The following is a 25,782-nucleotide window of genomic DNA, read 5'->3' on the forward strand; positions in this document are numbered from 1 at the left end:
GAACAAACAAGCAACACTTTAAACATTATAATTGCTAAGATGTAACTAGTGTAATTAAATTTCATTCAATTAAATGTACAACTGATTAAATCGAAGCATGTTCATTATTAATTTATATACTATTATAGTTTTTAATATTTTTATTACCCTTTTTATACCTTTTATTATTGATTTTTAGATTAAATTTCATAGAATTTTTATTAATTTGGTGCTTTTGTCTTTATATATTTAGTTAGTTTTATAGTTCTATTTTAGTTCTGGTTAATTTCCAGTTAGTAATTCAGATTTATTTCAAATAGCAAAAAAATTTTTTTTCCCAATAATAAGTTTGTCCTACTATAACAGGACATCTCACTAATAAAAATAAAAAATTTTGTATAACTTTACAGTTCAAATAATACACGCCTTTGTATGGAAGAATAAATAAAAGAAGTTATTTATTTTTAATGCAGTTTTTGTATGCAACAGAGGCTGTATATAGAGCATGTTTAGTTGTCCAAGAAAAAGAAAGAAAAAATTGAATGATTTAGATGGTTGTGGAACAACAGATAGTTTCACTCTCTCACTGATGTCTCTACAAACACACACTCATATTCCAGGAGGAATTATCCCCCTGACAGATGACCCTATTTCTCTTTCATTCTCTCCCTTATTCTCTCATCCTTTTCCTCTTCTCTTCCCCTCTTTTCTCTGATAGCGTCCAAGACACAGGACGTGTCCACACTAAAGTGCTGAAAGAGTTGGACACGTCCTGTGACAGAGACCTCAATGAAACAACTGCTGTTGGACCACACACACACACACACACACACACACACACACACACACACACACAGAGCTACCTCAGTCTTTGCATTTATCAGTGGACATGAACACGGCCATCACTGTCGAGTCTTATTGAAAAATATTTTCATTGTCATTCAAGTTAAAATAAACCTAGCATTAAAACAGGGTGTTGTTTTCAGCAACACACTTGGCAGCTCGTTGTTAATATCTTTCTTCTTTATAGCCTAAAGACATAAATATTCAAATCAGGTGATTCCTCATAAAGGTTAAACACACACACACACATGGTCTCTAAAAGCAGCTTTCAGATGCACACACTCAACATCTCACTGTTAATCTAAAAGTGAAGCAAATCCCGTTCTGTTTTGCATGCTGAACCTTTTAAGCAATAAGATTCTGCTGAGAAAGACTATTGTAAAAAAAATGGGTTTGTTTGGGTTAAACCTTTTAAAATATGCACCTTTGCAGACGTACTAAACTAACTACAAGTGTTGGTAAATAAATATGCTTGCCAAACCAGAGTGACGTTGAAAAACATAACGTGACTGCTTCTAGTGGTCAGTGACGGAACTGCAGTATGACGGACAAACATGATGAACTAGGTGCTATTAAGAAATTAACGTGTAAATACATAAAGCATTAATTTTATTAACAAACAGACCTAGAGGGGCTTATGACTAATATGACTAATTGGTGTATGTACTGCTAATTTATGTCATAATCCACACAATGTCCCTGTACATTTTTTTAAGTGAATTTCAACAAGCGTTTCCCTTCAATTTGTTTAGAAGTACAGGATAATAATAAAATTTTTTAAACATTTCACGCTGACTTTACAGCACTAATAAAGAGCTATATCTTGCCCACGAAATATCTTAAAAACCAAGAAAAAAATACATTTTCTTTAAAGAAATGTCTACCTGCCCCTAACATTTTTTCCACATTTATTACTTTTCCAGGCCTTTCAAAATTCCCTGATATTATGAGAGTCAAAGAAAATAAACTTTGTTTTTAACCTTATTACTGGTTTAGATCCAGATCCTAACACATTCAATGCCGTTGTTGGTCACACATCTGCAGACATATCCCTAATCAACAGGTTTCCTCTATCACACAAAACAAACTAACAAACCAAAGGCTTTTCCCACACATTTATCTGTCCAACACACACACACAAAGGAAAAATCATCCCATTGTTTACACAAGTACAGTACAAACGGTCTTCTGTCAACTAGTCAGATTCACTCTTGAATCTGTCATGCTTAGGATGCCTAATCCTGTCATGCTTTGCAAAGATAAAGCTGGAGTGTTTTGTTCAAATGATATGCTAATTAATGCATGCTGTTATTTAAATTAGAGAAGGCTTAAAAATGTTACTATGATAGACTAAGTATACAAACCAACATGATTAAAATGAAGATACATCACTCTGAAATGGATTGCACAAAATGTTTTTAAAAATACAATCCCAAGGCATTCAAACTTAAGAAATGTATTTTGAAACCACTGTTACTTAAAAACAATTTAAGATTACAGTTACACAATTTCATGACAGATTATAAAGTTAAAGGCATAGTTCACCCAAAAATTTACCCATTTACTCTTCATGTCATTCCAAACCTGTATGAATTCTTTGGAACATTACATTTTATTCTAAATCTTCCTTTTACATGATAGTTCCGAAATAAACCAATGGTGTCAACATGCACAGTTTCCGAACCTTCAGTAGTCCATTTTAGAATTTCAAAGATTATGAGTCAATAACTGTTAACTTCACTAAAGACAAAATGCAATAATATTGAACTTGAGAAAAATGGCTTCAGTGTTTTATTTATTTATTTCATTTTAAGTGATGTACTGTATGTAGTCAAATAAAGCATGTTCATGACACTTTATCTGTCATTTTGGAGTATGCTTGACAGGCCGAATCCTTATTCACTTTAAATTACATGGAAAAGAGCATACAGGATATTTTTAAAAAATATGCCTTTTGCATTCCTTTAAAAAAAAATAAAAAAGAATGTGGGTTTGGAATGACATATGGGTGAATAAATGATGAAAGAACTATAATTCTGTGTGAACTATAGAAGTGTAAACATTAACAAGCTGAAACACCTATGCATACACAGAACCCTGTTAACATGCACTATTTTTTAAGTCAGTTTTTTCCCCTGCTTAATTTAATTACAGGCTGAACAGCGTACACTACAGAAACCTTGACTTTGACTGCCCTGTAGAGGGAGAGCGAGGCCATCGGGGATATATCTGAGCTTCTTGTGTCCACGTTATGCTAATAAGAGATGTCTCTACAAAGGCATGTTCATATCAAGTTACAGATCAGATGCACTCAGTTCCACTTTTAAATGACATTTTTAGTACATTCTTAGTCTTCCTGTACTCATATTAGGCTTTGGTATTTTTTTATTTTTTTATGAACAAATAATGCTGCATGCAATATTCTCTATTCATCATTCTGCATCATTGTCACTTGTACTTTAGTATTTGACATCTGTAAATCACTTTGGAAAAAGCATCTACTAAATGAATAAATGTAAAAGTCATTGTTCATTCTGTAAATCTGTTTGTAGTTTTGTGTTTAGTGCTGCTTTGAAAGAGCATTAGCATTAATCCGAAGTTTAGGATTAAACAGTTTTAAATTGAGGATTAGACTGCAGGTTTGCTGCTGATCCCATGTGGGTTTGTAATGGACAATCAAGGATGGTCAAAAGTGGATGATGTAATCAACTGCCGCCTTCTGGGTTTCAGCTTCAGAGAGCCATAGCGAGGCTTTAAAAACAATACAACATCAATTCACAGTTAATTTTCAGGAAGTACTACAGTGGGGTCAGAAATTCTGAGACCACCTGGGAAAATGTTTGTATTTTATATTCTGCTTTCCATTATGATACAATTGAACATAAAATGTTTGCATGTGCAAATGTACCTCTTTACGTGCTGCTTTGGCGCGGGTGAGTTTCACACTCTGAGATCTTCGCAGACCCTTTTGCACTGACGCCTCATCTTCGGAGAATACTCCATCTGTTTCCTCCTCATGCCCCTCCTCTGCTTGTTTATCTGGCTCTGTTGGAGCAGATGCACAGAGGAAGCAATAAAGATCTCAAACAAGAGGAACTGAACCTTGAAGGATCAGTTTACCCAAAAAATATCCATTCTCTCATCATTTACTCACCCTCACATCGCACCAAAACCAAAAATGACCAAAAATGAAATTTTCCATACAATCACAAATGGATTCTGAAGCTTTCAAGCCTCATAAAGGATGCACAAGCGCAATGAAAATGATTGGAATATAGTGGGAAAAGTTGCATGGAGCTAATTCATCATCTGGCTTCTTTTCATTGTAGGTTCAGTTTTTTTTTTTCTTGAAAGAAAGTAATATTTTTATTTTTGTTTTTTTTACTAATGGTTTTCATTTTGGTTACATGTATTGATTGAGCAGCTGAAGTTTCCACCAGGATTGCTTTTCAATACTTGTTCTACCACTAGAGGGAGACATAATAATTGTTTTCTGATGACAGACAATGTGCTCTGTGTGCCCTTGAGGTTTAAAAAGCTAATTTTGAATCTTGTTACAGTTCATTTGTTTCTTTAGTTTCATTTAGTTAAATCAGTATGTAATAATTATTCAGAATATCATAATCATTGATCATTATGTAATCAGCTATGATCTCATTAAAGGAAAAGTTCACCCACAAATTAAAAAAATGTGCTAAAATGTACTCACCCCAGGCCACCCAAGATTTTTTTTTTTCACCTGAACATATTTGGAGAAATTTAGCACTACGTCACTTGCTTCATATTACTGCAGTGAATGGGTGCCATCAGAATGAGTGCAGTTGATAAAACATTAAAATAATCCACAAATTACGCAAGTAATCCACAAGCTGTGTGTTTGCAATAAATCCATCATTGAGATTTTTTTAACCGTGTTACTTCTGAGTCCTCTATCCATAATAATAATAATCCATAATAATGCTTTCTTCAGTGAAAAAGTCATTGTGTCTGAATCAGAAGAGAAATATGCATAGATAATGCAACGTTTACAAGCAAAAACAAATATACTGGATGATCTGAATGTGAGTGGACAACAGGGCAGCATTAATATGGATTTTGGATGCATATTTTGGGCAGAAGTGACAGTTTAAAGTTAAAAGGTCTTTATGATAGATTAGTTTCTTATAAACACACAGCTGTTCAGTTCACAAGATGTAAACTGATGGACTGGATTACTTGATTATTATAATGTTTTATAAGCTGTTTGGACTCCTTTCCCTGCAGAGAATGCATTGAAGAGCAAGTGATATAATGCTAGATTTCTCCAAATCCATTTTGATGAAGAAACATCTTGAAAGTAAATTTCCAGGATTTGTATTTTTTATTTTTGGGTGAGCTAATCCTTTAATGCATGTCAAGTACTCACCAGAATCAGCAGCGCTAGGGTTAGCTGGCCGGAGGGCCCGTCGGCTGGGGTTTGAGAACACTGATTGTTCAGAGGGTAACTGCGTCAAGTCTGGAATACTGAAACTCCTCAGACGTTCACTGATGGCACCCTGTCCCTGTGACATGAGTCATGTGGTCAGCTAACATGGTGCACTTAGTAAACAGAATTCAAGAACCAAAAAAAGCTGTGGCTACCTTTATAACACACAAAGACATCTTTTATTTAACTTCCCAGTTAATGATGTGCTGGCGACAGGTTAAAGCAGATTGAAAAAGAAAGCAAGTTACCTGAGCTAGGTGCAGCAGCTACTGCTGGAGATTAGTTTAGCATGTAGACAGAAAGAGAAAGGAAACAGGAATATTTGAACTAGACTTTTACATTTTCTAAAGAAAACGTAAGTGGTGCATGTCTATGCTATTCTTGTTTCTAGATAAGAATCAAGATAAGAACAGTAGACCTAAGCGGAAACAGAAGAGGCTTATCAGAAACAGAAGAGCACTGGTGATTTAGATCTTTTTTAGGAACCAGACATGGCCAGACAGCAAATGTGATTTTAAAAAAGCAGTCAAGAGAACAAGAGAGGTTGTAGTGAAGAGCACATGTAATTTTTGCAGTGCATTTTTGTGTCAGGTCTTCTTTGTGTGTATGGTGTGTATTAGCAGAATGATACAAGTTTCCAAAAAATGATTTCTAGAGGATCAAGTACCTAGTTATTACTGTATTTTTTTTTTATCAAGCCTTTGTGATCATTTAACTAACAAAAGTTCTTTAATATGTTTTTTCAAATCTGGTACACCCTTTCATATACATATTTTTATTTTAACTTTATAACAGCATACCAGAAATAAGAGTAAACAATGAATCACAAAAAAAAATTTAATGTATCAATGCAAAACAATGTTTCTGCTTATGTGGAATGAAAGCGGACCAAATCAGCATAGTTAGCTAGGTTAGCTCAAATGCCTAGTATAAACAGTGCATGAGTGTACAAATGAGCACATGTGTCTGTGCAGTACCTTCACAGCAGCGGTGACAGCAGCAGCAGCCGCAATCGTGAGACCTTGACGTCCGAAATTCACCATGGTCTCGTAACTCCTCTCTCTGGCCTGAACGATATAATCATCAATCTCCTGAGAAACAGAATGTGCAACAGTCAATAAATCTATCCTTTAAATTCACCCTTAACCTCCAACTAGGAGTTGTTTGACAACAAATAATTACAGAGGGCCGGGAACAAAATACGCAAGTGCAGTTAAACAAACGATGCAGTTTATTGTTAGTTCATAATGATCATGTTATCGACACATCCAACTAACCCAATCCGTCTGTTTATCTCTTAACATAATTTATGTAAACATTGATTATGTAATCCTCTCGATTCCATAATACGTTTCAGTATGGCTATGTGTTCACTGTCAGTGAACGCCTATTCCCAGGGAAACTGATGATGTGTTTAGGTCATTACCCTCTCCTTGGATGCCAGCATAGGGTGTAGGAACTTCCTGTAGAGGACACTGGCTCCTCTGGTGTAGGGAGACAGCAACCAAAAGACGAAAGCCATTTTCAGTTCGTAGTAAACTGGAAACCTGAAACAATCAAGTGCAATCAATGTGAAAACAGAGGGATGACGGAAGACAAAAGAATAAATTGGATTTATGCATTCTCTCTGATTTTAGTCACTTGGACCTCAGGCTTGGTGGATCAATATTCAAAGTCAAATTCAATTCAATTCAATAATTTACCAGAATATTTTGAACACATTTTTTTAAAAAATTTTGATATATTGTTATATTTCATTGATATTTATATTTAACAAGGAGTGTCATTTTTCTTTAAAAAAAAAAAAATCTGATCTGGATTTGATATCTAGATTTTTTTCCCCATTACAGAATAAAAGACTTAATTAACATCATAATTTTTTTAAATTGTAATGCCCTTTTTTCAGTACTACTACACTGCATACTATGCAAATAAAACTGATCTAATTTAGGAAAATCTGATCCAGAAAAATAGGCAGAGCTGATCTCATCTGGTTTTTTTGTTTGTTTGTTTTTTTTGAATGTCACGAAACTAATGAAACTTTAACCGAACTGAAACTGAACTTAACGGACTGGTTCCTCTAACTGGCCTGAGGAAAACAAATGGAGCTCAACTTCTGCTAGACAGTGAAAAGACATACAATGGAGAATGGCAAAATGTTAATAAAACCACTTGATGCAAAATTACTCCATGCAATCCATTAACAATTATTTATTTTCCTCTTTCCAGACTGTGTGTATATATTTACCAAGCCAAAGAAAGGTCTGTGATGGTCTCCACCACAGTGTAAAGAGCAAACACAATCCAGTACATCATCCATCGCACCTGTCAAACCACAAACACATACAAAAAAGCCTGTAAGAGGTATAGAAGTGCTACTTTCAAAAACTTACCATGTACGTAGTACTATAACAGTCACTACATGATATACATCAAAGAGCAATGGTATCACATCACTGTACCATGGTACAGTCACAGTACTTTTGTAAGGAAAGAAAAGGTTGGACACAAACCACAAACAGGACACAAATGGTGGAAGAACAGTATTAAATTGCTCAACAGCTCAGGGTTTTGTTACTGACAGACTCCGTCAGTTACAAAGAGTAACCAGGATATACAGACAGTTTAGCTGGAGCTCTCCATCTATTCTGGCTATTAACATTCTCTAAACTCAAAAAGATGTGAAGAATCAGTAGAACATGGACAAAGATATGCATGTGCATTTATGAATGGCGTACTCACATATTCTTTGACATTCTTGGATTTGACGGCTTTAAAAGAGTAGTATGCAGGATACAGCGTCCCAAACAAAAGACTGGGATAAAACACACACATACATACAGTTCACATAAGACATGATTCATATTATATGCACAACAGTTCAGTGCCCAACCAATCAAAATTCAGATACACTGATATAAAAATGTAAGACATACAAATATATCTATATAGATTATCGGACAATATTATAAACTTTTTAATTAATTTTTTACATTTGTATTATCTTTGCCTTCATCTAACACTTAAGTCTTTAAAAAGACTTATAATTTAAATTTTATATAAACACACTAAATAACGTAGCAACACTGTTAAATGTAATTTTGAGCAAATCTTGAAGTTAATATCCTTTTTTTCCTACTGTAGATAACTAAATTAACTTTTAGCATTCAAATTGATCTTAGTTTTAAGTGCTTTATTTTAAATGCATTTAGACAAAATGTTGTAGAATTCTGTCATTTATCAATTATCGGCCAATTATTAGCCATGTAACGATAAAACAATTATCAGCTTATCTCATCAACCATAATTTGAATATCAGTGGATTCCTATGCACAATCTTATATTTGATGATAATCCATCCAGATGGCAATACAGATACTGAAATCCTGTTGTTAGAATTTTTCTTTTTTTCAAAGAGGTGTTTAATTCAGTACATACACACAGTAAATTCACCACCTTCACTGTAACTGGCTTATGTTCCCCTGATCCATTTATTTTCGAGTAGCTGTGGGAACGACATCACTGCCTGATACTGTCTAAAGTTATGTGTGGTCATGGGTGTGTGTGTGTGTGTGTGTGGTGAGGGACTGTTGGATGGATTCCATTTATTGCATAACGTTTCTCCACTCTAAAACATCTCTACCATAAAGCAAAATAAGTGCTGAAGTCAAGAGCAGACACCATCTCTTAACTTAAAACACTAAAACTGCTTGTAATTAAACAGCTGCAGCATCACCAAGTCACTATTTCCGAACACAGCCTGCCTTGCTTTTACAAATAGTCTAAAGAAAGTGTTTAATCGTCGAATGCTGTGAGAACACATTAGAGTCACAATGGTTTAGTCATGCATTTCCTATTACGCTGTTCTCTAGGAGAACTCGTGAGGGTAAAAAAAGAAGGGAAAGAATTACGAATGAATGTGTGTGTGTGTGTGTGTGTGTGTGTGTGTGTGTGTGTGTGTGTGATGTTACTGCACATCTCTAAAACAGCTAGGCCTTGCTTGCCAAAAGTGAATAATTCATCATTTCAACTTACAATAAGAACACAAGAGGGCGTTTCAAAAGACCTTTAGACTTTGAAACTGACTATAACCTACTATATATAAATGTATTTATATCAGTGACAACCATAGACCCTTATCTCTTAAATTGTCAGTACACTAAAGATAAACAAACCCACAGCAAACAGCACATAGTGAGATGAGGCACAGTATGTGCTTTTCTGTGCTGACCTTTTCTGCAAAGAAAGGGACACACCTACTGTAACATTACGGTCTAGCAGGAAAACAGCAGTTCCTCTCTGGCAGACAGGGACTTTGAATAAAACAGGTCTCCAGCCAAAAACATGATGAATTTCCTGCTCTACATCACTACGTCAGCAAAACTGATGTATGTTTTTTCTTTTTTTTCTTCTGCATAATTTATGAATTTTTATTATGGCTGACAATGATTCAGAGGTTCCTAAACTTTTGTACCAGTGAATTTCCAAGATTTTCCATTACTTTTCCTATGATTTGTGACGGCTGAATAACGTTTTTGTGCACTCAAAAAAACAGTGGTTTCCAGCTTACTAAATACTTAATTTCTTTGCATAACAATACATTTATATTGACAGTAAACATTTACATGACCTTTTAAAATAGTATTAATTTCTATTACTTTTCTAGGCCTGGAAATTAAGATTTTATTATTAAAAATCTTTCCAGAATTTCCAGGACTGTGGGAACCTTGTTAAAAGTTAAAATATATAAAATAAGAATACTGCATAAATTTAGTAACTGTAACAGTGTCATTTATTATATTGGGGGAAAAAATTATAACGTTACCTTTTGCATTTTTTTCCTTTTTAACCCTGACCAACAACAAATAAACTACAATTTGTTTTATGTACTTATAATATTATTTTGTATTGTAAGATTGTAGATGTAGAGACAGTACAGTGGTAGAGGTACAGTGTGTGCATAGATGTATCTGTATGAACTAAATGCGCAGTCAGCAGTTTTACTAATGTAACATTAGCGGTACTTTAAGCACAGAAATGCAAACTGTTTTCAGTAAATACTCACACGATGACCCTAGATATAATCCAAGACACCATCTTCCAACCTGTTGCACTTTTAAGTTAAGAGGTTCGATGCAGGTCCAGTCCAGAGGCATAAATTAATCAATAAACTACAACTAATAATAACTAATGACTGTGTCGCTTCTCCAACTGCTAAAACCCAACCACTGAGTTCCTTTTTTTAACGCAGGCTTCCTGATATCCACAAGTTTGCAAGATGACATCGTTATTCGACGAATAACCACTGGTTTCAGCTGTTGCTTTCTCGCTACATGATGTTCCGTTGTTTTAAAAATGTATGTATTGTTTTCCTCTTCGCCTGTCCTTTTCGTTCTAGGGACGATGTCTGTCACCTTTGATTGATGGCACGACTGGCCACTGATTGGACAAAGACTATAGTTTGTCCCGCCTTCTCCGTTTACTGATTGGACTACTGACTCGGTCACAGGGAGGAGCAGCTCATCGCTTGCAATGCATGCTTTTTGCGTACTAGGACTGGAATGATTGAGTTTGAAACAGGTCATTTGGAAACGTTTTTTATTTGAAGATGTAAAATGCTCGATATTCAATGGATGGGTGGACAAATACATTTATATTTTTTATTTTTGAAGTAGGCTACACTAGCATTTGACCTCAAAGCTAAGAGGTAGACTAAAAACATCAAAACTTCAGGTAATCTCAGTGGAAATGCATTGTATGTAATTTCCAGTTTAAAAGATACCCCTGACCAGACAGCCATAGGGGGAATTTATTTTATTTTATTTTATTTTATTTATTTTTTGGTTCTGGAGAGAAATCAAATATATTTTATTATTGCAATAATGTAGGCTAGTTATATAATAAATGGTAGCTGTAAATGCAACATGCTCGTCCTGGGAATAATAATAATAATAATAATAATAATAATTTCTGCCACATCTGTTTTAGATTCTCTTAATTTGCCCTAAAGTCAGTTTTGCAGTGTGCATTAGATAGTTAATATTCATTTGGAGGGGGGAAGTAGTGTAGTTAATGGTGACTTTAACCTTTACGCTAGATTTCCTATCTGTTATCCTCTTACCCACACCGAGAACAGAAATGAAAATTCTTGATTAAAGTACACTGGCTTTAAAGAGCACCCTTAAGGAAATCTGTCTCAAAGAATGATAGAAATATTGGCAAAGGTTAATTTTAACATCCATAGCAACATTGTGTTGTTGGTTCTACAGATGTTTAGGGACTGTAGTGGCTTTATTGCCATGTAGTATTAAGAGAAAATTACATGCAAGGGGCCATTGAGGGTCTTTACTCTCATTGGACAATGTTAAAGATTGTGTGAGGGGCTAAACAGTCCATATCATGTGGTCCATTAGAGTTGGTTGACCATTTATTAATTTGATTAACTCTGTGCATTGTTATTGCAAAACCTGAGATTCAGGTCTCAGCCCTGAAATTTTAGGGAGTAATTATAGTAGTGTATATATAGAACAAGTGGACATTTCAGAGTGCACTTCTTTAAAATATAAATTTTGAGCAAGATTATCAGTTTTTATTTCTAATGTTTTTGTCTGTTAATGCCACCTGGAGACAGACATTTTCCATAGATTTTATCACTCTCCCAATAGCTGTCATAAATAACTAACTAACTATTTTTACAATTTTTTTTGTTTAAACTATTTACCAATGTTTAATATAATAACAGCTTTCCTGTAGCTCAAACAGTAGAGCATGGAGCTAACAATACCAAGATCATGGTTTCAGGTAAACAAGAAAACTGATCAAAAGTAAGATATTTTTGACAACTGAAGTGTCTGCAAAATGTAAATAATAATATAATATTTTTATGTTGTAATAAAATAGTAGTTCAATCGTTTAATATTTTAAATAATACAAATTATATTTTAAAATTAATATTTTAATTAACACAAATTAATAATTAAGCGATGCAATATTTTATGCTATATTATTATTATTATCTAGTGACATAATTAAAAATAATTACGCTATTTACAAAACAAAAATGCCAAATCCCTCAACGAAAAGCACACCCTCCTCTTTTGTGTAGACTCCAGGATTGGTTCAAGGTTGGATGCGCGTGCCCTTGTCGCTGGCGCGTGCCCCGTCCTTCAGCAGAATCCCTGCGCGCGATAACGCGTCAGCATCAGGCAAAGGTTCACTAATATTTCCAATGAATGATACGTCTGATAGCTGACGAACTGCAGGAGCTTGATCCACTCTGGCATCGCGGATCCATATATCAGGGGGAGACGGGCGAGTTTGAGGTGAGAGTGAACAGAAGTGATGCTTTATGATTGTGATGTGCATCTTATTGGTGATGCCAGGTTTCTGAGCACTCGTGCAAGGGCTGCAGTTCCGCCTGAGGAGCTGTCTGTGGTTCTGAAGGGATCGGGTGGCTGTGCAAGACTGCATTTTTGGTAACACGAAAATTAGCTTCCTGCTCCCGTTTCTGGCGGGTTGAAGCAAAAAAAGACAGCGAATCTTGCTTGACACCTTTTAAAGCGTTCGCATGCATGACATACGGGTGCAGCGCGAGGTGGAACAGTGTATGCATTCAATTGGCTGTCCCACCGATATTACAAACTGAAAAGTGTGTCTGATCTGTGATCTACTGTCATCAGATTTTCCGCGTTTACTTGATAACCGGTTCCTTTTAACCTTGAGAGAAAATCCTTGATTGATTTTAAAACAGCCAAATATGATTGTAATCCAAATGATAGCTATGCATTTTGGTTTTCTCTAATGTATCGTTGATAAAGCATGGTTGTAATTACAAACAACACAATTAGGTGGGGATTATCACGAAGACATTGCCAACTGATCAGTTCTGCATTGTTGTAGCATATTTGTATATCATGCAAGTTTTGATGTTTTAAGTAAGGAGGTGTATCATTGTGTGTGTGTGTGTGTGTGTGTGTGTGCCTTGCTTCTCTCTATCAGGTGCATATATCCACTGGAGTAGCTGTTTTGTAGAGTTTTTGAACCATGGCGAAGAACAACAGCCTCCATCCAAACAGCAATGGAGAGACGGACGACTCACCAAACATGCTGGTTTACAGAAAGGTAGGATTTTGAAAAATTAAGATGGTTGCTTTGGGAAAGGTATTGTGGGTTGGGGTGAGGGGTGATAAAGGTGCTATTGGTCACATTTTATTTTTATTTTTGGAAAGTCAGTTTCTGTATGGACACAAATCTTAAGAGCTTTTTGTAAAAAAAGAAAAAAGGAAAGAGTTTGCTACCACACATTGACCTTTTGTGACTATATGCAGGAGTAAGTTGTCATGATAGGAATAGCATATTACATTTAATTTTTTGCCTTTTTGACAACTTTCCCTTGTGACATTGAGTCCCTATGGGCATTTTCTTGAGAAGCAACAGGAATGGAAAAGCTTGTGTTTTGAAAAAGGAGAGATAGACATCAAAACGTTTTGGACCTTTCTTACTTTCCATCTTTCTTATGATTGGTAATTTGCTCATCACTGCTTGAGTCAAAGTCATTTGTATTGCTGATCGGGAACTGAAGTCTGTCATTTTGGCTGAGAGCCACTAATGTTACCACTCATCCTATGGAGACTCAAAAAAGAAACATGAATTTTTCACAAAGCCATTATCACATATTTAAAGACTTGTGTGGCAAATTACAGTTTGAGTCATGGTCAGTCATTGTATCATTAATTAGTAGCCTGCTTAAATGAGCTCTGGTGATGAATCAGGTAGGCCTATCTTAGTTCTTCTCTCTGATGAATTCATAATTCTAGTTTTTATGCTGACATTAGGACTTGTTGATCTATTGAATATTTATTAAGCATTTGTGATGATTTTGCCTAGCAATATCAAATTAATCAACATTGCGAAAATGCAGTTTTTATTTGTACATTTGTTTTCTTAAAGTGTAATATAAGCAGCATTTCTCAGTATCATTTAAATGTTTTTAATAAACATTTCAAATGGATAGTTTCAATAAAACTCAGAATAAACATTTTGAGATTTGTGCAAAATTATGAGTTTTGCTGCCAGATGGTGTAGACACGACATCTACCAGCAGGGACTAACAAGGCCACGTTAACAAGCCAAACCTTCACCCAACCCTCTGGTACAGCAAAGACTTGCGACCCAGAACCTGTGCGATCACGACTACTATTTCCTCTGTTCTGTACCAGCTTGCCCCTCCGTCTCTCCTCAGCATTTTCAATTTCAATCTGTTCCCTCAGGTGATGCTGAAATATGTTGTCAGAACATGGCAGTCAGATATAGTTTGGAGACAGTGAATCATTCATCTATCAGAGGCTGCAGAATCTTCCTGCAGGACTCTATTTTTCTTCCTTCTATCAATTCATTTCCTTCACCCTTCAGTTGATTTTCTCCCATGCTGCTTCAGTCCTATTAGGTGTGCTGTGCTGTGGAGGTGCATGAGCGAGCGATGCTCTGCAGTCAGAGATACTGTGGCTCTTCTCTTCACATCACAAGAAATTAACTCACCCAATTCAGAACTGATAACTACTGGTCAGCCCCTTATCACAGGCTTTTCTAACAGATCACAAAAAGCTAAAATAGATTTATGAAGGACCTTAGGCAGAATGGTACCACTTTTCCCGAAAGCATCGCAACTGTAAGTGGAAATCATCATAGAATTACGGACTGTTTCCCAGAAGCATTGTAAATTAAGTAGATCTTGAAAATCTTAGATTTAAAAGTCCTAGGGAGTAACTTTAAAGAGGCAGACTTATACAGTTACTTTTCAGACATATTTACACTTGATTCAGTATACAATGACTTCTAATTATTTTATTTTAGAATTAAAGTATGTGTGTGTAGTATATATATATATATATATATATATATATATATATATATATATATTAGTGGTGGGCATAGATAAATTTTTTTAATCTAGATTAATCTCACTGTGATCTTGAAATTAATCTAGATTAATCTAGATTAAAATGGCTCATTCGAATTCTGCATAAGGCATTCAGAATATGTGTGTTACCCAAATAAAATTGACAAACAGTAAGTCTTTGAGAAGGGGTTTATCAAGCTAGGTGGTGCATTAGAAAAGGGGCTCATCTCCTGTTTCCAAAATGCATCGCAAAGTGCTTGAAAAAGCTGTAAACTAATTCCACATTGCACAAGGTGCAAACAACCTTACGCCTGTTTCACACATACTCCGTCTGCAGTGCGTATGCGTTGCATATTTTTTACGCACCCATGTTAACGGATTCCAGTTGCGTTCCAGGAGCGTTGTGTCTGCAGCAGTGCAGCGATCGTTTACGTACCGAGTAGCGAACTGTAAACGCGTCCTGTGTGAAAGCACATCGAGTCCGTGCTGCACCACATACATAACGCACCCGGACTGCATACGCACTGCAGACGGAGTATGTGTGAAACAGGCGTGAGCAGAGCTGTAGCTGGGGTCAGTGGGGACCCGGTGAAGGTTGTACCAGTGGGCCCTGTTTGAAATTGTTTAATTTGTATGTTCGTTTTTTTAATTTATTTGTGCCATTTACACAATGTTTACGTTTTTTTTCAAGTTTGTAGGTGTCACGGTGCAGAAACCAAATAAATAAATGTAAAATAGCACTGGATAGTCTTCAATGTAAAAATTAAATATACAATTAAACCTACATTTATTCAGACACCTTCAACATTTCTCACATTATTACAGTTTTGCTATATATATAAAATTATATCTGGTGTCTGAATAATTTTTGGTTTGACTGTTAAAACTACAAAGTAATTCAGTCAAGAGCAGTGAGTGATTTTCATTTTCATTTTCTTGGATTAACATTACAGCAGCCAGTAGCTAAATTAGGCGCGGTCACTTTAAGAGACGATGAACGCATCCAATATAATAAACATCCCATTTTGTTCCTCAACTGTTTACTTTCACTTAAGAAATAACTGAGCCTTTCCAAGCCTTTCTCTGTGTGAGCCCTGAACACCAGAACACCTCGGTGCTGAATTGGGCTCTGTCACATCTTTTTGTTTGTTCAAACTGCGATTTGTATCTGTTCGTTCAGGTGCAGGAGGGACTTCGAGGAGATCTTTGCAGAAGAGAGCTCGGTTCAGTGTCGCTGTCCATGATACGCGGCTCTCGATCTCTCTCGTGCGCACCGAACACAGCGCGCGAGTAACCAGCTACTCTGTTCAGCTTTTCCGCATCTTGTGTTTGGATGCTTTAATGTTTAAATCAACAAGCAGTAAGGCTTAAAAACACGTGAAAAAGATAAGCTTTCGTGACGATGCGCAGCAGTGGCCCGTCAACTGTCCTGAGCATCTTTTTAGGCTGGCCTCAGCCAATCAGTTATATAAAATATCAAAAAGTCATCATAGCTTGCTTAGTATAGACCCAGCTCCCAACCCAACTTTGAGAATAGATTAACGGCGATATTTATTTTATCGCCCGATAAGAGTCTCACGTTAACGCAGCACGTTAACGCCGATAACGGCCCACCACTAATATATATATATATATATATATATATATATATATTATATAGATAATTGTATATGTAAATACTAAATTATATATATATATATACTGTATATAGACAGTATGTCAAAAACAAAAAACAATTATTAAGTAATTATTTGTTCAATATTTATTTATCGAAAATGCTCCACTGTTGCCATGTGCTCCATAAAAAATTATAAATATAACAGTAAACTTACATTCTTACAGTAGCAATTAAAACCCTAGTAAAAAAGCACTCCCTAGATTGATCATAAACTATTGAGAGAATATAATTGGTACAATAGGAGTATGGTGCATAAATTTGTTTCAATTCAGTATGAACAGATGGAATTTCTAGGCTTGGTTGCCCATTCATGAGTTTGCATTTATTTGGAAAAAGAGAGAAATACTGTATATAATGAAGAATTTGGTGTAAAATTGGCTTGGAAATGTTAAATCATAAAGTGCACTCTGTGTGATTGGCCAACAGTAATCATTAAAAAACATGCATGCAAAAACTGCCGTTTAAAGGCAAAAGGCTGTAACTTAGACTTTTGTCGAAAATGAGTTATAGAAATTTTTGGGACATTTAAGACATCCTTTATCATGTGTATAAGTATCTTGAGTCAGTTTGGTTGTTTTTCCAAGAAAATAATGGGTTGTCTCAAACGTATCTTGGAAAAGCCTCGGGGAAACCAAGGCAGAACAGTGTATAACACCAGTTACTACTCTTTCACTTTGTTTTGAACGCTCAAATAGAGTTACAGTGTTCTGACTTTGTTTAGCTGCACGTCAATATGAAGTTACGGTGCCAGTTTGGAGCTATACGGTGTTCTGCTTTTTTTTTTTTTTACTGTTCATTAAAGTCTGCAGCATTTTAAATAAGGTGTAGACATACATTTTTGTATACTGTATACTGTATACATTGTAAACTGAAACAGCTCCATATAACAAAGCACTGTAAAGACTAGATACCTTGGCAGCAATACGTAATTGTGAATAACTTTTAAAGATTTTTTTTATTTTTGTAATGCAGATTATACAGCAGGCTGTCACTTTTAGTTGGATGCGTGTGGACAAAAATGTCGTAGCTAGCATGATCAATCATAAAATCAGTAGCCTTCTAAAAGTTCGCAATTAAATCCATATCCTACCTTTTCTTGTAACCCAATAAAATCAATCCATGGTGATGAACATAATGTGGAAGTTACTGCCTTTTGCCTTGGTGTGACTTCTCATGTTTTGCAGACACTGCAAAGTCAGAGTACATTAACTTCAAAATAGTGGTAAAAATCTAGTTTGAGCTCACAATTTTTTTAGTGTAGATAATTTTCATTACTAAAACATCTCATTGTTAGATTTCCAGAGTCCTACCTATAATTATTTTGGCTGGACAAGTATAAAAATTTAAAGTATTTTTTCTCAGTTTCACACTCTAGAGAGTTAAGGTCTTTTGCCTTTGTAGGGCAGAATAAACTACATACTGTAATACTGTTGAAATGTACGAGTGTAATTCTCAGTAGTCTACTTGATTAATTCCTCAGTTGATGATAAATTCTTATTAGTTTTCTACTGTTGGAAGTGTAGCATGTCATCAAGCAAAATGCCAGCAATATTTTTTTTCTTTCAATAAGCTTTCAATCCACATTTTAAATGTGAATACCATTAAACTGGTTTGCAATACATTGCTCAACATGACATCCGTCAACATTGTAAAGTAGTAAAAGTCACAGGACCTAAACCTGAGCCTTGTGGGACTTTTTTTAATCCTGCAATACTTTCCAATTTTAGTGTGACTTCATGAAAGTAAAAAATGGTGGGAAAACATTGACACTCTCTAAATTATTCAGCAACTTTTTAAATACTTAATTTAAAGTTTTTACCATTCTATATCTTTATACACCCTTTTCGCACTCAGCACCTAACACAATTCTGAAATTAAATCACAATTACTTAATTGTAAATGATGGCAGTTTTACCTTACTTGGTGTTTTTTAACGTAGACTTATACATTTTTGAGCTGTCCTTTTTGGTTTCGTACTATGAGGAAGAGGCAGATACAAGTCCAGAGACTAGGGAGACAGAATACTAAATCAAAAAGTGTTTCCTGTTGTCTGCTACATAGTGCCCCCCCTTATGATAGACTTTTATTTATAACAATTATCTGTATGCACACAATGAAAACAGCATTTTAAATATGTACTTTAATTAGACATTTGCAGTGAGATTTCTAAAATCTCAATTACTTTTTTATTGTTTAAAAAACACAAAAAGGGTATTCACTGTTGAGTCTTTTCTTAGCCATTTCAATTATGTTTCAAGAATATGTAAGTATACTGTATAATGCCTTTCAAGGGCTCTTGAAAGTTAATCCAAAATGTTTCTTCATTTTCCATGGGCAAAACAACTGACAAGCACACCCGTAGCTATATATAAACAATATATATATATATATATATATATATATATATATATATATATATATATATATATATATATATATATATTATATATATATATATTGAGACACACCCATGCAAACGTATAGGCTCATAAATATAAACACACATACATATTGTGGTGCTACTAAGGCTATTGTTTATAGCCCAAGGGCAGCATACATTTCTTGTATTAAAGAAGTTCAGAAAATACAGTTCTTTTTTTTCTAGGAAAAGGAGCTTTAGACTTTCCAGCTATCACATTGTGTTGAAAATGCCCAGTCACACAAACTGCTGCTGGTGAATATAAAAATCTCTTTTAGCTGATGGAGACACCAATCTGTTCCAACATGTCCATCTCCACTTCTGCCTTCTGATGCATAATTCATATCTAGAGCAGCATGCCTCTCTTTTTATCAAGCTGTGCACCCTTTGTTGAGGGACCACTACAGTATCTTGGCCAAACCCAGCACAGAACAGCTCAATTTTTTATGTGGGCCTCCATAAAGTATGTGACACAGGGTTGACTTAATCAAGTGTTGAATGGCTTGTCTTTTTTATCCCTTCTTCTTGATTTGAGGATTGCAAATACTTCATTGGTGGTCCGTGACCCTAAGTGGAGTTGCCATCGGTGACAGACTATTATGACTCATCGTGTGCTATCTTAACGCTCTTCCGGCTGTTACGTCAGTATGGTTTTAAGAGTGGTAACATATGTGCTGTTAGCGGGGGTTGTAGTGGGAATGAGATAGAAATGAGGAATTGTCTCTTGGAGGAATTTTTAGACTCAAAACCATGTTGCGTGACTGACACTTAAGCGGATGTGCCAGCTTCTCTTATTACCACACTTAACGTCATATGCTCTTATAGGTCTTAGCTGATGTTTTTTGTACTGTGTGTGTGCTTGTTTGACACACTCATGTGCATGTCCTTTCTCACATCCAAGCATGCATATACATATTTTTTATGCAGTATTTATGCATCAAATTTACATATACACGACCATTCAAAAGTTTGGGGCTGGTAAGATTTTTTTGTATTTTTCAAAGAAGTCTTTTAGGCTGTATTTATTTAACAAAAAATTCAAGGAAATATAATATTGTTGTGAAATATGATTACAGTTGAAAGGATCTGCTTTTTGTATTTATATATTTTAAAATAAAATGTATACCTCGGCGAAGCTGGATTTTTAGCAGCCATTACTTCAGTCTTCAGTATCCTTCAGAAATCTGTCTTGGTGCTCAAAAGATATTTCTTATTATTATGAATGTTAAAAGCAGTTGTTCTGCATAATAATTTAGTATAAACTCAATAGCAGTATATGGCTTTACTGCCATAATCAATTTTGATCAATTAAATGTGTCATTGCAAAATAAAAATCTTACTGACCCCAAACTTTTAAACTTTAGTAAATGCATAATTTTTTTATGAAATTTTAATGCATGGATTTTTTTATGCATTATAAGAGCCACAAAATAGACCATTGTCAACGTAGGAATTCAGATTAGTTTTGCTGTGATGTATTGAAGAATTTGTTCAACCATGTCAATCAAGTCATACGACAGACTAATAGAGTGCAAGATTGACTTATCTATAATATTTTTAGAAGGTGTGCTTTAAAGGGTATGACTGTAGAGATGCAACTTTTCACAGAGCGTTGTGCCAAATGCAGTGAATCACTGACGACAGTTAACTCTGCCTGAGAAGTTGCATCTTATGTTTAATTTAATTAACTTTAAAGCCCTGCCACTACAACCATTACAGCACCACTTTTCCAATAAGTAGACCACTTTCAATAAATTTTAAAACAATTACTGTCAGCCTGACTTGTTGATTATGAAAATATATATTTTTACATCCCTGTTGAGTACCTGTTGTTTTTTCAGTCTACAAAAATATAAAGATACAAAAAAATACATATTTCCAAAAATTTCTGTCTGGAAAACATTGGGGTTTGAAAATTATATGTTTTATTTATTCAATTAACATGATGCTGCTTCTCTTGTCTACTGGAGTGGAGAGGGCAGAGTATGAGTGAAGCTTTCATTTCTTTCTCTGTGGGAGCCAAGCAGCAGACTTGAGTGGCATTATGGGATTGACAGCAGAGTGGAGCAAGTGGTGAGATCATCAATAAGTTGGAAAATGTGCGATTTGAGAGGGGAAAATCATTGGTAGGCAGCCAATTGCTGTGAGGTAAAGATGTCTGTCATAAATTAGCTTTGAGTTTCTTGTGGATTCAGTGCTTAAATCTCAACTTTTTTATATTGCTATAAATATTTCAGTATACAGTAGCTGAGCTGTGCCTATGTTAATGGAAATTTATTAAAATTAACTAATTTATTAAATTGACACTTCAAGAATTTGGGAAGTTAGCAGTTGTGCTAAATGTAATGATGCTTACATGCTTATACAGTAGGATCTAAAAATCAATTTAAGAATATCAAGTTTAAAACACTGTCTAAATGTCTTATTTCTGCTTTAATGACAGCAAAATTTGAGCTGCATGAACTCAGCAAGTTTTGCACAAATATGCTTATTTGACTAGTGAACTTTTGTTTTAAATTTTCAGCATGTACATTTTCCAGTTATATTTCCTGATTTAAATAAAATCTCTCTCTCTCTATATATATTATATTAGTGTTTCTGTAGGTCAGTTGGTTGGCATTGCGCTATCAAGCGCAAGGTTGGGGGTTCGATTCCCCTGGAACACATGATAGGTAAAAATTGATGGCCTGAATGCACCTGTAAGTTGCCTTGGATGAAAGCGTCTGCTAAATGCATAAATGTAATTTTAATATATAACATAGAGTACATAATGTTATATATAGACAAAATATATAATACTGTATATATATATATATATATATATATATATATATATATATATATATATATATATATATATATATATATATATATATATCAATGATGGAACATACCTTACCCTTAATATTCATTAGAGTGAGTATAGACCTGTTTTACTGATAGTACTGATCTGTGTTTGTTTGTATTGAATTGTTTTGAGTTTTGTCCATTTTAAGGGTCATAGATGTCCGTGAGTGTCCTAACAGTGCTGTCAGCAGGAAGGTTTGACTGCTTCCATATCATATTGAGTGTCAGCCATCCAGAATACTTCAATATCCATATATGAGTCTTCGCTTCTTAACAGAGAGACAATCAGATGGGCACGTCAGTCAATTAAGTCTCGTCTGTTGTTGTAGCCCTCAGGAGGCAAATAGACAGTTGTTTATATGACTAGATTTATGGCAGCTTCATCCAAAATGAAAATCATGTAACCCTGGAAAGTTAGAGAAAAGCTTTTGAGGTCTTAATTAGATTATGTGTATTCATGTGTTTATTTCCATAATATAATGTATTTTGTGTAGTGAAACAGACCTAATCTAGCCATATGAACAAAAAAAAAAAAGTAGGCTTGGTGATGTCAGTTGATCTATCTATATATCTTATTAATAATTCATTTATTTACTTATTTTTATTTATTTATTTTTGATTATTTATTATTTATTTATTTAGTCTGTGAAATCCGACCTTGAAATATGGATTCATTTCTTCATTTATTTTATGGATGGACTTACTCTTTTATTGAAACTTGAATATATTCAATTTTAATATATGATTGTTAAGTAATGCTTGGGAAGATATTTCTACATCTGAAATGAATTGGTCTCTAAGGTGTCATTTAATGTGTATAAGTTTTCATCCAACAGGCTATTATGACTACAGTAGTCAATCACATTCATCTTGTGAAGTGTTTGAAAAGGTGACCTGTAGGTTAACCACAACAGGGAGCCATTTATAGCAACTTGGATAATTTTTAATGCACCAAAGCAATTTATTCATCCACAGTAATCATATAAATAAGATTTGTTCTTTGCATACACTCAAGTAGTCTCTGAGGGCTTTTCCAGTTTATGCTGCATATTATGTTCTCATTTCCTAATGTTTTAGCACAGAATCATTATATAACATACTGTTTTTTCCTCAGCATTTTGAAAATGAGGCGTACCTTGCAACTCCATTGGCCAGCTCATCTTGAACACATGTATCAGGCTGTTCAGCCCATTGTACATGTCTCCCTTCCCTTTCTTTCTTATCACCTCCACAGGGACATTCAATCCTGTTTCTCACATATTAAAGCTCTTATATGAAACGGAAGTCTCCAGTCACCTGCTCTCCCTCCCTCCGTTCACTCTCTTCATTCATGTTTTTCATTCTGCCCTCTCCATCTGATCTCACTGCCATCACTGCTGCTAATAATTTTTTTCCCCGCTTGATCACAAGCCTCTGATGTTCTTAACTGGTTTTGCTCCAGAATCTTTTACATTTTTTACATTAGGTATTATATGTTGAACCAAAACGGTACCAGTATTATTAATCCTATTGCTTGTCTATATTGCTTTCTAAATGCCCAGTGCATTTTAATGGTTTTATGCTCTCGAGTGGCAACGATTTACCTTATACTTCCTGCAAGTGAACCTGTATTTAATGCACTGTGAGTTGTGTTTTCTTTTACTTTGTGTAGTTTTTGGGATTTTATGCATCCTGTCCATGTTGACTAGCATTTAGCAATTGGCTAGCATCTGACAGATTAATTTAAACCAAAATAGCATCGAGTTTGAGTAGACATGCATCTTTTTACATCAGTAACATATTTTATTCTTCAATCTAAAAAAGTTGTTAGAAATGTTTATTTTTCCATCCTATGCACAATTTTATGGTTATTTGGATTTTATATTTGCTTTTAACAATGTTTATTATGTACTGTATATACCATTTGCCATATTTTATATAATGCACAGTGTTAAATCTAATATATAATGCAATATAGTGCAAATTTATGCAACTGTATGTTAATGCATTATCTCTATTGTATCTATCAATTTCCACCAGCCCAGCCAGTTAATCAGTAAAAAAATTTTCAGATTGTATTTGTGCTTTTATAAATGCTTTTATTGGAAAGTACAATGCAACCGTGAACATATATTGGGAGGATGAAGCTATTGGAATGGGATTGGACAAGATTCAGGCTTAAACAAAACGTCCCTACCAGAGTGCTAAGACTCCTATGTGTACCGAGGTTTGAATGTTCAGTGGTTTTTATTGTATTTTAGGCATTAAAGGCAAAGTGAAGATGATATAAAGCAAAAGGCAAGCACATTGACATTTCTAGTCTGTCTCCATTATCCTTGTTCTTCATCATTTCCTTCCTTTTACTTTGATCTATCTCTCCACCCTCTTCTCTTATTTCTAGACTTTAATCCCTTCCCGCGGAACAGTCTGGTTTTTCCATCTTCTCACTATCATCTTTTCTTTTAAATTTGAAATTCTTAACCTCACATTTCTCTTTCTCCACCATTTCCTTTATATGTCACTGTGTTTTCTTCAACATACTGAGATCCTGCCTATGATCAGCTCTTCCTGTGTTGGCAGTACAACATGAAGAAAAGCTGAGTTGTCAGGCAGGAGATGAAATGACTCACTGCCACACTCTTGAGTGTGGAGAGCCGTTAGCACGTTATTGCACTGCTGACTGGGGTTTGGATCAATTAATTTCACTGCCGATTTCTCAGTGCACCTTTTAATGTAAGGTTAAAAGAGTCTCTAATAATTACAAAAAGCGAAGATGAAAGTCGGCATCACCTTACGTGTTGTTTTGAGAGAGAACTACAAAGTATCTGAAGTGCTGCTCTGCTAGTCCAGTTTCAGCATGCCACTATGTGTTTTTTTTTCTCTAGTCCAATCTATCTATTCAGTGAATTGCTAGTTGGCTTGGCTTTGTGAGCCTGTGCTAGTAGAAGTCATAACTACCTCACCATTTGGACCCAAAAACATATTTTGCCATTAAAAACATAAAAAATAAAATAAAATAATCAAATATTAGTCTATTAAGAATTTATTTATTTTTCGGGCATATTGTACATTGCTAATATTTCACAATGGAGCACTGATTTAGGATCCAATGAGATAATATGTTTTACCATAAATAAAATTTAAAGCATGAACATACAAATTTAATGTTATTATATTCAGATAATATAGATCTTTACAAAATATGCATTCCAGATGCCATTTGTTAAATTATATCATGTGATTGGTTCAATGTCAATCCAATATCTGTATGTCCTAATATTAAAAAAGTTTTTTTTTTTTTCATAGCACTGTACGTGCACGTTTAAATTGAATAAACAAATAAAATGCAGACAGAAGCAATCCTTCAGTCTACTTGGATGGAACATGAAATTCAATGCAAAGACAATGCATTGATCCAACAGTCCTTGCAGACTGGAAACTTCAACTACAGTACACACATGATTTGTAGAGTTTACAAGTTGCATTAATCGACTCTTCATGTCCAGTGGTGCAGTTTTGTATTTCTCAGATGGCTGTGTTCCACTTACCATATTGCATTAATTGTTTATCATTTTAAAATGACTTAATTGTCTCTAGTTAAAGCTCTTTAAGGTCACTGAAATATGTCTGCAGAAGGTGCAAACAGGCTCATGTTTTGTAGGCATGCATGACTT

The 25,782-nt window shown here is 34.8% G+C and overlaps 2 protein-coding genes across 2 annotated transcripts in view; one reads left to right on the forward strand and one right to left on the reverse strand.

Moving 5' to 3' along the window:
- Window positions 1–1,922: 1,922 nt before the first annotated feature.
- reep3a (receptor accessory protein 3a) lies at window positions 1,923–10,708 on the reverse strand. Its single transcript, XM_059520131.1, has 8 exons — window positions 10,353–10,708; window positions 8,030–8,102; window positions 7,536–7,612; window positions 6,714–6,834; window positions 6,265–6,378; window positions 5,228–5,363; window positions 3,731–3,867; window positions 1,923–3,573 (listed from the first exon to the last, which is right to left on the reverse strand). The coding sequence occupies exons 1-8, from the start codon at window positions 10,382–10,384 to the stop codon at window positions 3,499–3,501; spliced, it is 765 nt and encodes a 254-aa protein (XP_059376114.1). The 5' UTR covers window positions 10,385–10,708; the 3' UTR covers window positions 1,923–3,498.
- A 1,732-nt stretch (window positions 10,709–12,440) lies between these two features.
- The window catches only part of LOC132112592 (regulator of G-protein signaling 7-like), a 50,807-nt gene continuing 37,465 nt past the window's right edge, over window positions 12,441–25,782 (forward strand). The window contains exons 1-2 of the mRNA XM_059520132.1: window positions 12,441–12,609; window positions 13,286–13,408. Of these exons, the coding sequence (XP_059376115.1) occupies window positions 13,331–13,408 (78 nt within the window). The 5' untranslated portion in view covers window positions 12,441–12,609; window positions 13,286–13,330. The remainder of the gene's footprint in view (window positions 12,610–13,285; window positions 13,409–25,782) is intronic.

The sequence above is a fragment of the Carassius carassius genome, chromosome 32 (assembly GCF_963082965.1).
Source record: "Carassius carassius chromosome 32, fCarCar2.1, whole genome shotgun sequence".
In the NCBI taxonomy this organism is placed as follows: domain Eukaryota; kingdom Metazoa; phylum Chordata; class Actinopteri; order Cypriniformes; family Cyprinidae; genus Carassius; species Carassius carassius.

Coding starts and splice junctions, on each gene's coding strand:
- reep3a (XM_059520131.1), bottom strand. CDS start 10,384: ATGGTGTCTTGGATTATATCTAGGGTCATCGT. Junction 8,103..10,352: donor ATTATATCTAGGGTCATCGT/GTGAGTATTTAC, acceptor GTTTTATCCCAG/TCTTTTGTTTGGGACGCTGT. Junction 3,868..5,227: donor CCCTAGCGCTGCTGATTCTG/GTGAGTACTTGA, acceptor CTGCTCCAACAG/AGCCAGATAAACAAGCAGAG.